Source organism: Euwallacea similis, chromosome 20 (genome assembly GCF_039881205.1).
Source record: "Euwallacea similis isolate ESF13 chromosome 20, ESF131.1, whole genome shotgun sequence".
Taxonomy (NCBI): Eukaryota; Metazoa; Arthropoda; class Insecta; order Coleoptera; family Curculionidae; genus Euwallacea; species Euwallacea similis.
Window position 1 is genome coordinate 1,418,648 of NC_089628.1, and position 14,800 is coordinate 1,433,447.

Sequence of the window (14,800 nt, forward strand, 5' to 3'; positions counted from 1 at the left end):
TCACTCTCATTGCACAAAAAATTTCCAGGAAAGTTAATCATTTTTATTAGCTGATAAAATACACAGTAAATAAAGCCCTAACAACAAAAATCAAATAATAAAAAATATTCCTTGGCATTTCGTCACACACGTAACTAAATTCGAAAGGTCGCTAAACACTTTTACCACAAAGTAAAAAAGCTTGGGGACGAATAGAGATCTTTAGAGCCAATTTAGCAAGACTTTATGTTCGGCTGAGTTACCTGTATGCGTAAAAATATTTTACCAGCTAGATAAAGAAACTGTTGGCGTAAGTACCCGCCTTATTATTAATAATTATTTTAGGGTTAAAATGGCATGTTTTTTTCCTTTCTAATGTGCTTTCCAGAAAATTTCATCAATTCAGTTTTGAATAATTAAAACAATTAAATAAACGCCGCATAATATAAATATCACAGACCTCTACACAAGACTTGATGGTAACAATAACCAGCGATTTAGATTTGAGATCCACGTCAATTAATCAATGGATTGGAGATCAACATTAGATATTTATGTACGTGTGCGCAGAAACCGCTTAAAACAAAAATGAATTTGGATACGCATCCGTTACTACAGATGGCGCAACTATTACTAATTTCTAATCCAACTAGATGATAGAAGGACTAGTGTACGTGAACTCTTAGATAGAGGAATGTATTCCTTACACTTAGAAATGCATTAAAAAAAAGTAGACTTAACTATTTGAAAAGAGTCGGCCCACACTTTTTTACTTTGTACTGGTTCATCTAAACTAATGAAAGATATAGTTGGCAACACGATCTTAAGAATACTAAAAGAAGTGATATGCAACGGGGCGACTAAAATTACTATTATTTGCATTATTCGTTTGAGGAAGAACTAATAAAGAGTGTCTAATATTAAGTAACTAAGAGCTAACGTTGACCACAAAAAGGATCATAAAGACGTACAACCTAAAGGAGTAATAACAAATCATCAACATAGAATGCTCTTTTTTTGGTAATAAACAATAAAGAGGGTCAGAAATCATTGATAAATTTGAGTCTCGAGACTAAGAATTGATTGATTTTCGTGCTTGAAAAGGCAAAAATGACTAGAACGTTGCGGCGATTATTATCAAAGAAGGTTAGGCCCGCGAAAATGTTATTTTGTACTGTCCAACATGGGAACGGATAGCTATTAAGTACGCGTTAGATACTGTTCCTCAACACAATATTGGCATGGAAATCTTTGGCATCGTGCAACATCTATCAATGATTCCCGAGATCAAGGAGCGCTAAGCCTAAGTATTACCCTATTTAGTACGATTTGCTTTAATCAGCGATTATCCCCGGCTTAATTTTTGCTCATTTGTAATCCTATTAGCTTCACCCCAAATGTATTTCTCGCCATAATTTTATAAAATAAATAATATTAATAATATTCATTCCTCCTACAATAAATAGACTTTTACACTTGTCAGAAAAAAGGACCTGCGGCCGATATTCACTTTACAGTTGGAACTACCCTTTTAAAATTAAAGACTGATATGCCTTTCGAGGATACGTCATCGACACGTCCGAGAGATCCTAGTTTCTGATAATTTAGAGAAGATTGTGCTTAAGTGGAATGCATTTGTAGTTAATTGTTTCGACCCATGGAAATCATTATTGTCTAAGAATATACACAATAAATATAACATTTCAATACTTTTTTTCATAACTTGCACGCATCAAAGTAGTGCTGGATATGGATAAATAATAGCAGATTGCCGCTAACAACTTAAAATTTGATTGGACACAAGTGGGAATTCGTCTACTTTACCTTTTAAAGCAGTACTTTGAGCACATCAACAGAAATTTTGTGGGCCCTAATGAGGCCAATTGATCTCTTCTTTTTTGAAGGAAGGAATTGTCGGCGGACCTGAACTATTAAGCAATAATTCGAAATTTAACCCGCACACCCATCAAAAAAATAAGTATACACTCTATTAAAGCTTGCATTTGACCACCGTTAAATGGAATATAGAGAAAGACTTACGAGAGCTACACACTGACGCACATATGACGTGCCCTATTTTGGGCGCATTTGTATTGCGAGAATCCTCATCTTCAAATCACGGAAGCATTTCAATAACTGTGAAGTTGACAATTTTAATATTAGTCCTTGCGATGTGTAAAGATAAGAATTCTACCATCGAGATGTCTGCCACAAAATACAACAATTAATAATCGCAGTGCATTGTAAAATTGTTCTAAATCGTATAAGGATTCTGTACAAACAACTGAAAATTAAGGGATGAGGACCAGAAGAGTATTATATAAATTGCAAAAGTGTTTGTATACAAATTGCCTCAAAACTGGTATTAAACCTTTTAACAGGGCGCTGTAAGACCAAAAATGTGGCAAAAACTTCATATGAATGTACTATTGCAAGCGCTTCGTTAATGAGGAAGTTAAAAACAGACCGAAGAGGACTTTTTATGCTCATTTAGTATTTTACTAATGTTTCAAGTGTCTACTTCGTATGTAGGGTATCCATTCCGCTTAACTGAAGCAATTCATTGATGTAGTAGATACTCCACATGCGAAGTAAAAGAAATTCCAGATAACATACCCATTGCTTCACTCGCTGCACTGGTAGACATAGAATCAAAATAAGTTTGAGGATATTCTAGTTCTAATAAAAATACCTATTTCACATATTACATTTTGGCCGTCTCGCGCTTTGCTTTGGTTTCGTCATGATTTGCCACCCAGCACCGTGTACGGTATAAGTCGTTGATTATTTTACATAATCAGAATATAGCGCTTTCACCACAATATAAAAATAATTATGGTTTCGCGAGATTTTAATTTTTCTGAACATATTTTAACGCGTGTCTTGCAGAGTACTGATTTTTCCTAGGATTTGCCAAACACTTTCTTTATAGTCCGACCCTGTAGCAGACATCTCAGTTAAATTTACTAATCTAAGGTTTGTAAAAGAAACCCTCATCTGAATAACATTCGACTTACCTACAGGATTGAATTAGCTCTAGCCGAGCTTCACAATAAGGCCAAACAACCCAGAGCGCTAGGAGAGGGTCTCTATAACTATAGAAACGTGTCCCTAGCACTGCGGCCGACTTTCCCTAAACCACCCTTTCTACTAACACTCATGGTGGAGTTCAGGCACATAATCCAACTTTTTTGTAATCCCTGACGTCACGTACATCCCCCAATCAAAACTATGAGTGCTAGTTTTATTTCGAAACTGAAAAGTAGCAATCTTAATAGTAAATATTAAAAAAAAAACATTCGACTCCGCTTATCCAAGACCTGAAGACGCGTTAACAGATCATGTAAGTTTGTACTAACGAACGAACTCGGTAGAAAAAAGTTCGACGATATTTTGGTCACCGAAATTTCCGTTAATCTAAGTTTTGGCTGCCTGCTACCTCCTGCCGCGCTCGATTTTCTTAAGCGAAGGTGCATCCTAAGCGAAATACATGACCTTCTTAGTGTCAGCGTGGACGGTAATCGCTCTAGCCATGGCACCCGGTGTTCGGTCTTCCGATGAACCAGATTGATGAGATCCTTCGCCACTGAAAAAAGAAATATTTATCAATTTAGACTTACGCATTAAAAAAGAGACAAGAAGAACATATTCAAGGCTAGGCGTATTACTCGACAGTGAAATTTTCACCTGAGAAAAGTGGAATAATTAACGCAACATCCATAAACACTTGCATACAAGCTTGGTTAGATTTACTCTAAGTGGACTTGTTATCTCATACATAGCAGATCAACACAGTTCTCGATGCATCGCACTGACTCTTACCTGTCATGTTCCTTTTCAACTAAATGATATCGAGCCCTAAATGCCACAAGATGTGCATAGTACGCCGGCGCTGGAATGGAAACTGACCGGGTGCAGCGCACGTAAGTATGGCACAGCTGGTAAGTGAGACATTGGAGTTCGTCCGAGTCTAAGTGCGAGTCGTCCCACAACACATGGTAATGAGACGGTCTGGAGGTACCCTGTAAAACACAAATATACACCCTTGCATAAACGCACAATAGAAAACTTACCTGAATACCCTGATGACTGCACAGATAAAAATCAAACTCCGTAGGATGGGTAATCCCAACGTCCACTGTCGTGCCGGCCGGAATGTTTCCACTCTTTCCGCTTTGCTCTTTCTTATCGGCGCAAAACAGGCGCGTGTGGTGTCTCTTCTGCACCACAATGAATGTGATACCTGGCTTGTAATCGGTTTCCAGTTTGATACAGGCCTCGCGAATCGCGGTCAATTCATGTTGCAGCAATTGCAAGAATTGACCCTCAGACACGCCATCACGATACAAAATAATACGGTGAGGTTTGTAGCCGCCGGTCGATTTATAGAACATTATTAACAGTTCTCTGAAAACAATCAAATCGTCAATAATAGTACATACATTATGCAAACGGCAAAAGGTACAAGATGCGCAAAAATGCGCATATTCTGATATTTTTAATGAAACCAGTTATTTTATACATCTGAAGGTACAATTGCCACTATACACTCGTAACTTACCGAACCATCGAGCTAAGTTCCTGTATAATCTCCTGTCGGTGTTGTTGTACTCTTACAGTGGCGGCATATCTCGATGGATGAGCATCCATAGACCCAACGACTGCGGCAATAGATGGTTTCTTGTTATCGCCTGCAGGAGGATGAGTGACATCAGCGCCCAAAAAGATCACTGGTTCGTTGAATATTTTCGGGCGAATCGACGGCACCAGAATACTGTTGATGCCGCCCAACTTCACGTTGATTTTGAGGCATAAATTGGATAAAGTTTGCGGCGACGTCTTGTTGACGTTTTTCGCCTGAACACATTGGGTTGCCATACCGAGGACCGTGTCTCCCACACGTTTTACTTCGGCTGAAATGTCATATTTAGGGTAAAAACTTACGGATTAATCAATAGAAGGACTAACCATAAACTGGAGTTTTGCCAGGCAGCACCACAACAACTAACTGTAAGGCCTGGAAGGTGGTCTTCAAGTATCTGAACATCGGCTCCACTTGATCCGGACCAGTGGCATACTTGCAGAAACATGGTTGGCCTATTATGGGCATGCCGGCGTCGTTTGATATTTTTTGTAATTGTTGAGTAAAGTTTCTGAAAATTTAAGACAGGATCAGTTTAGAACAAAGATTACAGGAGCAGAATAAATTGGTAAGGCATTTTAAAGACAGTATATGTAAACTTAAAAGATTTTTGTGGGGGTGCTCCAATTTTGAACTTTACCATACTGCTCACTACCATCATTTAAAACCTATTTATGCATTTTGCAATTATATAAAAAAAATTTCATTCAGCAAATTTAAAATGCTTTAGTAACATTTCACGAATCTAAAAATATGCTGTCTAATTATAATCCAAATGTCATAAATTTTTCAGTTACGTACCTTAAGGCATCTTCTCGTACAGTACGTTGGGGTGCAAAACACGCTATGGCCCACACTCTGATTTCAACGCCAGTGAAGAATTGTTTTCCTCTCATGTCCCATACCCCTTGATTTGGACAGGCTTGCTGCTTGCTCTGCAAGAATTAGGAACCCTGGTACAACTGATAAAACATGGGCAGAACTTTTCTGAATTAAATTTCTTTCTGTGACTAACAAAGAGTTTAGTTTAACTTTTTCCCCAGGTTGTGTTCTTTGATATTTTTGTCATCAATCTGTATATTCTTCTCTCAGTTTATATTGATAATAATTCATATTAAAGACTACTTTAGTGGGCAGAAAAAACGATGTTTTTCATCAAAAACCTGAATATTAAACTTCCAAAAGAGACTACATTAACTAAATGAAACTTATATTTCTGGTATATAAGTACTTTTGTATATTGATGATTAACTGAAAAATATCGCCTTCAAACTACTACCATAAATGTGCAACACGACTACCCACTTAAAAATGTGCAAAACTACATTGGTGCATACACCTACACTTGCAAATACAGACATAAAAAATACCTTGACAAAAAAGCGCAACGAAGGCAAAGCAAAACGTCTAAATACTAGTGTTGAAATCGGTTTAATTTAAAACTCGAATTCAGCCAAGTATAAAAGACGGCTGAAGAAAGAACTTATATTGACACTGCAACTTCAGCCGTCTTTGTTTCGCAGCTACTAAATCTAAAATAAATAAATACAACGAGGAAACTAACGTGCCAGCCCACCTGTCCGCTGAGGGATGCAACCCGCCCTCCGTACTGCAACTTAGGAGGCGGCAGGACGCGTCCCCTCACTTCCATCATGCTCGTCGAGATCGTCAGTCCGAATTCTTGGACGTACTCATCGTTGTTGAAGTCCGCCCGGCGGACAAGATTATTGATTTCGCGCTCGCGATCTGGAGCAGACCTGCAAAGACAAAATTCTCTTAAGTAAACAGACTGTCAACTCTGTTATTCTCACAAACTGAGATTCCAATTGCCAGAGAAAAATTATAACAACGAATTTAGCACATACAGCTACCTGTTAGACGAGTTTGTAAAGATAAAAAAAAGAGTTTAAGAGGTAGGTTTTCCTTATGAAATCCAGCATACACCAGGTTAATTCCTAAATAATAAAACACATGCTCACCTGGCGGTTGCTTTAATCATAGTCGAAGTCTGCATATCAGTCAATTTTTTGATACACCGCTGCCCAGCGACGATATTACAGACTTCCAATGGTAAGTAGGTGTGCTTGTGTTCCTGTCCCACCTAAAAGATACAAAACCCTCCTTGACACACTGACATATGGCCATATAAAACTTACCTGGAGGCATGGCAAATGAGGATATCGTAATTTCATCTTATATTTATCCAAGAAATATTTGGCCACTGTACATTCCACAGTCTGCCCATTTTCCAATTGCAACGGGAATCTATAAGAAACTAATTCAAGCAAGCAAAAGGTATTAAAGGCGAATCACATACGATTGCATTTGCGCAGGCCTTCTTGTAACATTGCAAACTCTATATTTCCTACGCATGGCCCCACAATGCGTAATTTCAATTTTTAGTCCTTTGATTTCCTTTGTAAATTTGACTCTCTGGCTATCGGTCAATGGCTTGCGCTGCTCGTTAATATCCCTAATATCCAATACTTCACACATAAATTCTATCACAGGTTGCGCTTTGTAAAATGCAGTTGCAGACACTAAAAAACAATGGTAAAATGCAAAAACCTTTAAAGAATTCACAACTGACCGTCAATATTGAGCATCATCTTCCATTGACTGGGCCTCACTGACTGATGGAATCCAAACCATACCTCTCTGCCACCACCTGCATCAATCTCATTAGACATAAATCATTAGGAACAATAAGAAAACGTACCTAAGGGATGGTAGTATCCTTCAGGACTACTAAAGAAGCTCCTGCCCACTGGGGTATAACTCATTGAAGGCAAATGCCTCATGACGACATCTAAGGCCAAAATGGCTTCGTATGGTATTTGCCGGGTTCTCCCTTCTAAGGCTTCTTCCAACCCATACAAAGACACTTGGGCCACCCATTTAATGCTGACGCGGAACAAACGGTCCTTTCCTTCACCAGGCAAGGTTACCTCCAGTTCTTCTCGAGAATTCCCGATGGGCAACGGATCGCGAGTATAAAGATTGTTACGACCGTCGAACACCGGCTTCAAATTACCGAAGATTTTCCCATAGGACTTTACCATAGTTTCGATAATTTCCCTATTAACCTGCAAGAAATTGTGCGTTTCCAAACCTTTCCAAATCAAGCTGCAGACCGAAATGTATCGAGATCTGTACCTACCTTCCTAGGACATTTATCTGGTTGGATGTTGACATCGTAATGATGCACAAATCCGCGAGGCATGCATATTTGGAAATGGTTGGCTTTGAGCCCTATGGGACGCCCTTCACGGCCCAGGTTGGGCCGCCGCGGGCACTGGAACACAGGAGGCTCTGCGGGAGGTGAAACCGTCGCCAAAGGACCAGGAGTTCCACTTGTGGGTCCCGGGAGAGCTACCGCCGTGGAAGTAGTGGTGGTGGGGCCCATGGGAGTGCCAGAGGTGCCTGCTGCAAAATAATCATTAATAATATTGTACAACGGCATTCAGACTTACAAAATATTCTTCTTAATTATTGTTTTAAGGTAGTTAATTAGTCACATTAAATATTAATTAAGTATAGATTATTGCCATCATCAGCCTGAGACTACCAAGGTACTGTTAGGCAATTAAATGGTGGACGGCCCTAAATACTTCAGTTCTAAATAAATGGCAGATAAGATTACCTTCATTGATAGATAATATTACCAGGGGATCTCAGAGGAAATTATAACTAAAAATAATAATTTGTAACTTTGATATTGGTAGGTAACACTGAAAAGTACTTAAATTCCAAAAATTATTATATATATTATATGTCACATGTAGCTATATATTGCACAATAAGAACTTTTAATATTTATTGGTATTCCCGTTTTGAAAATTAAAGGAATTCCAAATGATATGAAATATGTCATATCATAATCAATGCTTATTTTGTGGACCATGCTTTTCATGGGTTAGATACCTGCCATAACTTTTTTGTGATGTATCACTGACCAAATTGGAAACCATTATTCATTTAAAAACTTTTTTGACTTCTGTATTTGACGGCAACCATAAAAGTCTAGTAAGCTGATTTTAAAGATATTTTTCGTTCTTAGTAGTATTCTGCTATATACATTTTTTTTTAGATTGAGTGATAAAAATAAATGGAAATGCAAAAAAAAAAAGATATGTCTACATCTATTCATCTAAGACTTCTTTGTGAGCACAATATGTGTAAAAGAAAACAGTAAATAAATTCAAGGTAACAGAGAAAATAACTACTGCCCATCTAATCAACATCAAAATTTAATCATCTTCTAAGGGATGCTTAATTATTATTAACTTGTATATTAGGTTAAATAAGGCCCAGCCTCTCCTCATCTATTGATCAATATCTTTCAGTTTGTTGGCTCTCCTGCTAGACAGGTCAATGACCTGCTGCAGACTGGGCCAAATAGTTTTCACACAATTACAAGGGAAACAGGAGCTAAATTATTTTTTTAAGTATTTTTTTAATTCAAATAGACATTATTTCATACAAATACAAAACAATTAATGTAACATAACTATGTATCATTTATTGACATTTTAAATTAGAAAGGCATTTCAACAATTCCTAACTAATTATGTTGGTTTTGCATTGTAAATTAGTAGCTCTGTATATAATATCCTTTGATTAGATGAGGCAATTTATGTTACTTATGTATTTCACTTATTAAGTTTGCTTATAAGAAGGCTAATGATTCTACCTAAATATTTGTGAGGCAATATTAACATAATTCTATCTTCATAGCTGATTGGCTCTTATTTTTTAAAACAGGACTGCAGAGAATTAAGAAGTTACAAAAGATGATCAAATAACTTTCAGATTAACAAAAATTTAAGTTTACTGAGAGAATGAGCATCGAGAAGTACATATTTCTTTTATGGCAACTCGATAGATCATTAGATAAATTAACAGTGACATTTCTTGCCTGTCTTCCTCATTAGTATAAAAGGGAGATAGATAGAAATAAAATTCCATGGGCTACGTGGAACAATGGAAAATCTGAGGAAGTTTAAGAATATAATGTTAATGTTGAATGCTACATTAGCAACAATTTATTTAAACACACACCTCAAACATCTAAAAATATACCATTGGATTCGAGGAAGTCAAAATTACAAGGAACAACTTATGACCTTATTTCTGGATAGATTAATGGTTTAAAAAAGCCATTCATAGGTTAGTTTTGATATGTTCGGAATTTTTACTATTTGGTCACTATCTCCAACTGGAATTCCACACATTTGCATTATTTCGGCCAAAAACTGGCATTTCACACTACTTTTGGAGAAAAAAACGCCCTTTAAACCTCTATAAAGTGCAAAAAGCAAGAAAAATTCAAAACAAAGAATGACAGGAGAATGGGGAATGCATCGCTGAAGCGTGGAAAACAAAGTCGAATTAAAGGGACGCGACCCGTCGTGGTAGATTCAACTTACGTCCTCCGGGTCCTTGGAACATTTCGTAATATAAATAAATAAATAGTCACACAAGCACACGCACACCACTCACTAAAATTTCCAAAAAATGATGGTCTTTAGCGTTACAAAAGCACGGCGGCCATTTGCAATCTATTGGCTGTTCGGCTGTTCAATTCGCCTCGTACGTCGTCGCGTCCCGCTCGCCAATTGTTGCAAGACGCAGCAGACATCACATTCATTTTCCGTCCTTGTTGGTATCGTTAGCATTTAATGGGGATTCTAGTTCTTTTTTCGGATGTGGAATTAAAAGGAAATTTCAAGTAACTTGCAGCGTTGCCAATAGTTTGTTTTTGTAGGCTCATTTAAGAATATTGTAATGGCAAAGAATCTAAAAAACGGAAAATTTTGCACAGAAAAAATCTGTAGGGCTTTTAATAATTATTGAAGTGGTTTTTGAGTAAATACTTGAAAATATACAGAACATCTTTATCAATTTATTTAACGATTCGTAAGTTAATAAAGACTGCAATCAGCAATCGTAATGAAAATAGTTTAATGGGACGATAATCATTTTAAATTTTAAATATATATTTGCGTGAATCATATAGTTTGTGCTACTGCGATTGATTTTACAATCCTTATGGTGCATGAACGTGGCAACTGCGCGCTAAGATTACTGTTCTTCCTAAACCGCTTGAATCGAGCTCGGACCTACGGCGAAATATTCTCGCAACGTTGCCAAAATAAACAATTAATTCAACAATTTTGGGATATTACGAATAAAATAATAATTATGCCAGAAATCAATTCCTATGAGAAACTACGTGACGAAATTAAATGTTCTAAGAAAAAATGTTAAATATACTACGCCCAAGACGTGCGTGGTATTTTTAACATTTACAATAATTTCATCGTTTACAATCGCTTATGTTAAGTAAAGAGTGACGATAGGCATAAATAGTCAGAAAATAAAGCAAATAATTGGAGAAATCAGACAAAAAAAGAGATTTGTATGTGAAATATTAATCAATGTCAACATTTCTTGATAAAAATTATTTGAAGAGGAGATAAAAAGAAACAATTATTTTAATCCTTGATAAAATGGTGGACGACCTTAGCAATAAGCAATAATAACGCAATGTTAGTAAATAAAGTAACCTGAACAAAGTAAACATCCTACATTACCGTTTGTTTGCTGCATAGTATGCGAGGGGGGATGCCCAATGTGAGGTCCTTGAGCTGGGGGTCGATGTCCAATGAGGCTGAGCGTGGTCAAATCGGGGGGTAATAATACAGGCTGAAGGCCCGATTGCATCGTCAGCTCAGTCTCGGCTGACATAGTGGATTATTCCACTCCTATACAAAGAGAAAAACGTGATTAGTGTCACTTTAGTTGATCGGTATTGTAACTCTTTTGAGCTAATACGCCAGCAATTAATAATCAATACCGAATATCGGAATAAGTAAACAAAAATTGTCAGTTATTATTAATGTAAACCAAGTAAACCGCATTGCGAAACGAAATCCGTGAAACCGTAAAATGAGGGACGAGAACTGTCTTGGAAAGTTCCTTTTTCTTTTTTTAAATGAAACGAGGTCAAACAAACAGCTTCGCGATTTTTATATTTTTGGTAACGCAGGCATTCTTACAGAACCTTTTGATACATTCTCTTTATTAACATTATGTAGTTTGCCTGTGTAGAGCTTGGAGCTTATCTAACAGTCTTACATGTTTTTAAATAACACGGCAGTTAGGTACATACATATTTTCACCAACAACTTCTATTGTATTCTACCGAAAATCCCCATTAAAATGTTCTTAAAGTTGTTTCATCCTCTTGCAGAAAATGATTATAGCCCAGAGTACAATTGTTATTGTTGTTGTTTTAAATAACAAAATAAGTTTGCGTAATTATAGGAAAATTTCCGTTTGAAGCAGTTTATAACACCAATCAAATCTATGCCTTTGTACTATTTTTATACCTACTAAACCCTTTGTTACTTATGTTAAGAGCATTTGGTAGCGCTGCTAAAAGTGCATCAGATATAGCGATATTTTTGTTCTTATCTCTGATAGCACTCGTTAAGTAAATAGTTACTACCTTTGCATTTCATTTCTACTTGCTACTTTATCAAAAAAAAACAATAATAATGTTAACGAGAATTATTAATGCTGTTTCGTAAATACAACAATGAATCGATTACTTCAAAAGCGTATTGGAGTTTTAAAATCAAAAATCGAATATTTCATTGCACCAAAACATCATAATTATTGACGCATACGGGGATTCCCTGAAAATCTATCACATGTTCAAACATGACTTAACTGACTAATTGAGAAAGTGGAACATTTAATTGTTTACTTAAAAGTATCAGTATTTACTTATCGAAAGTAATTGCCCTTATAAGTAAAATTATTTCGAGTATGATTCCGAGAATATTGGGATACGTGCTGTATTTCAATCACCATTAATCGCATAAGAAACATGAAATCGTCGATAAGGAATTTTCAATATTAATTTATTGAATATTTTTGCTTTTACCTAAAAAAAATCCTCTGCCATTGAAAATTCGTGTTTCCCAGTATTTCGAGCTTATACAAACGGGAAATCAGCGCGTTTCAGCGTGGTTATAAAAGTGTCTCTGAACAGGTTATAGAGAATGGCCTAGAATATACGTAGGCAATCTTCCGGATTCATACAGAATATTTTAAAATAACATGACAAGCACCCGTAGTTTTTTTGTCTAACTATAATGAATTAGGTTCTGTACGTCGAAGTGAAACACCTCAATTTGACATGAAAATCTGGCAAAAAATTGCAACAATCGAAGAAACGCTTTTGAGGCGGTATTTCTATTGCGCACCATGTGTCATTTCAAAAATGGCTAATTTGTTAACGTCGATGAATCAAGTCAGACGCATGCGTAATTACTCTGGTTGAGGCATTTGTGGACGATCGCTGACAATTTTGGGCTTCATATTTATCAGTCACATTACTTTTATATTCCTCCCATTTAGCTATCTTCACATCTCCCTAGTGCACTTACAAAATTCGAATTATTCAAATTTTTATCAGATATTGATTACTGTTACTATGCATTTTATATCAAGATATTATAATAATTTTGGACGATCATACATGGTCGGATATAGGATGTTTGAAGTTCCCTTTTTAAAAAGCACACACAAATAATTCTCAACATGTTTTGAAATGCAAATGTCATTGCCAGAAATTGACAGTGAAGGCCACTTAGAATTTTGGAAAATAGCCAAGTGACTCGAAAACGATGCCTGGGAAGACATCTGATGTCGGAAATTGTTTCGTGAATTGTTGCGTTGATAATTAAAACAATTGACACATTTAAAAGGACATTGACACCAGTCAAAAAGTATTAAAAGATCTGGTTTCCTTAAATACACGGTGTGTTCTGGAAAAGCTGCGCAAATTAGAGTTGAAGGAGGAAAATTTGGAATGACTTTCGGACCTATTCAAAAACAAGTGAAATTTTAGGAACCAATTTTTATCTTGTCCTCTGCTTCTTTAAAGCAAAAACAATTGACACTTCATCACTACAACTTTCCCCCTTCTATAACGTGGCATTGTCACAGTTAAAATCTAACGTTTCAATTTTCGACGGCCATCAACTTTGTTTTGTTTTAGGCGCCATCTTGAATTTTCACATTTTTTCTCGAATTTACATTGAATTTGTTTTGACTGTTTGTTTATTTGACTTTGGGTCACTTCTGTTCCAAGTTTCTAGTGTGCGAATCTGTAAACAAAAGATGTTTTGTCCATTTCGCCTTGGCAACCGCAGGGCGGCAGCAAAGGGTTGTCACAGGGAGCTTATTTTATGACCGCAACTTTATTTTCGTCTCCCAGACCATTTTCAAAGCTTTTCTAACCAGTTCTGCGTAAATCGAGACGTAAATATAATCCCAACACAATATACAATTCAGCTTGGGCATCGCCATTCGATTAAAACCCCACAAACGTACAAAAGACGTCCACGTTTCGAAAACCTACCTGTTTCGGGCGGCAAAACACTACAACCCTCCCACGCAGTAAAACACCCCTCGAAAGCGGCAAAATCAGATAAACGGGGACGGCTATAGTTATCGTAAATACGAAAGTACCTTCAAGCAACAACCGGCTTCCGAGCGAATATCTCCAAAATAACAGGAGTCAAGGCTAAGTCGGGCTTCATGACAAAATCATACCCGTGCACCGTGCACGTAGCCCCGGGTATTCAATTCCGCGTCCAGAACATTGACTGACAAAACACTACACGTAATGGTACACTCTAGGACGAACACCTTAAGATACGGTACGAATCGCATCACCACAATTGTTTTCTGCGGTCGAATTCACCATCACAACAACTTCGAATCACCACCGTCGTGCTGCTTGACGACCCTGGCGTTCGTCGTTTGTTTTGGATACCTTCGCTTGCCTGGGTTGCTTGATGTCTCGATTCCGCACAGCCTGTGACGGCTGCGCGAGCCGACCCTGTTGTCAAATTAATGGAGGAATATTCTTGGAAAAGTATATATGATTGTTTAGGAGCTGGCGCGGCGTCATGGGTACCACGTTCGTATCAGATGGCTTATCCGCCAATGGCAATGCTCGATAAATGCGTTTACAGGGGAGTTCAAAAATAAAATAGAACATCCAAGGAGTAAACCTGGATATATTGACGCAGTAGCTATACATGGTGTCCTTTTTAAGTGGTACCGCAATTGCTACTGCCGCTAACCGTAAGAGGCACA

The 14,800-nt window shown here is 37.1% G+C and overlaps 1 protein-coding gene across 2 annotated transcripts; it reads right to left on the reverse strand.

Annotated features, from left to right (window-relative positions):
* Window positions 1-28: 28 nt before the first annotated feature.
* On the reverse strand, window positions 29-14,546 carry AGO1 (protein argonaute-2). 2 transcript variants are annotated; one of them, XM_066400286.1, is made up of 15 exons: window positions 14,058-14,546; window positions 11,218-11,388; window positions 7,782-8,047; window positions 7,341-7,707; window positions 7,212-7,289; window positions 6,939-7,161; window positions 6,778-6,886; window positions 6,601-6,722; window positions 6,198-6,378; window positions 5,423-5,556; window positions 4,948-5,132; window positions 4,541-4,892; window positions 4,053-4,386; window positions 3,802-4,001; window positions 29-3,565 (listed from the first exon to the last, which is right to left on the reverse strand). In XM_066400286.1, the coding sequence occupies exons 2-15, from the start codon at window positions 11,369-11,371 to the stop codon at window positions 3,457-3,459; spliced, it is 2,814 nt and encodes a 937-aa protein (XP_066256383.1). In that variant the 5' UTR covers window positions 11,372-11,388; window positions 14,058-14,546; the 3' UTR covers window positions 29-3,456. The 2 variants fall into 2 exon arrangements, with proteins under 2 accessions (XP_066256383.1, XP_066256382.1); XM_066400285.1 differs by having other exon boundaries at window positions 6,186-6,378; window positions 14,058-14,542.
* Between the last annotated feature and the right edge of the window lie 254 nt (window positions 14,547-14,800).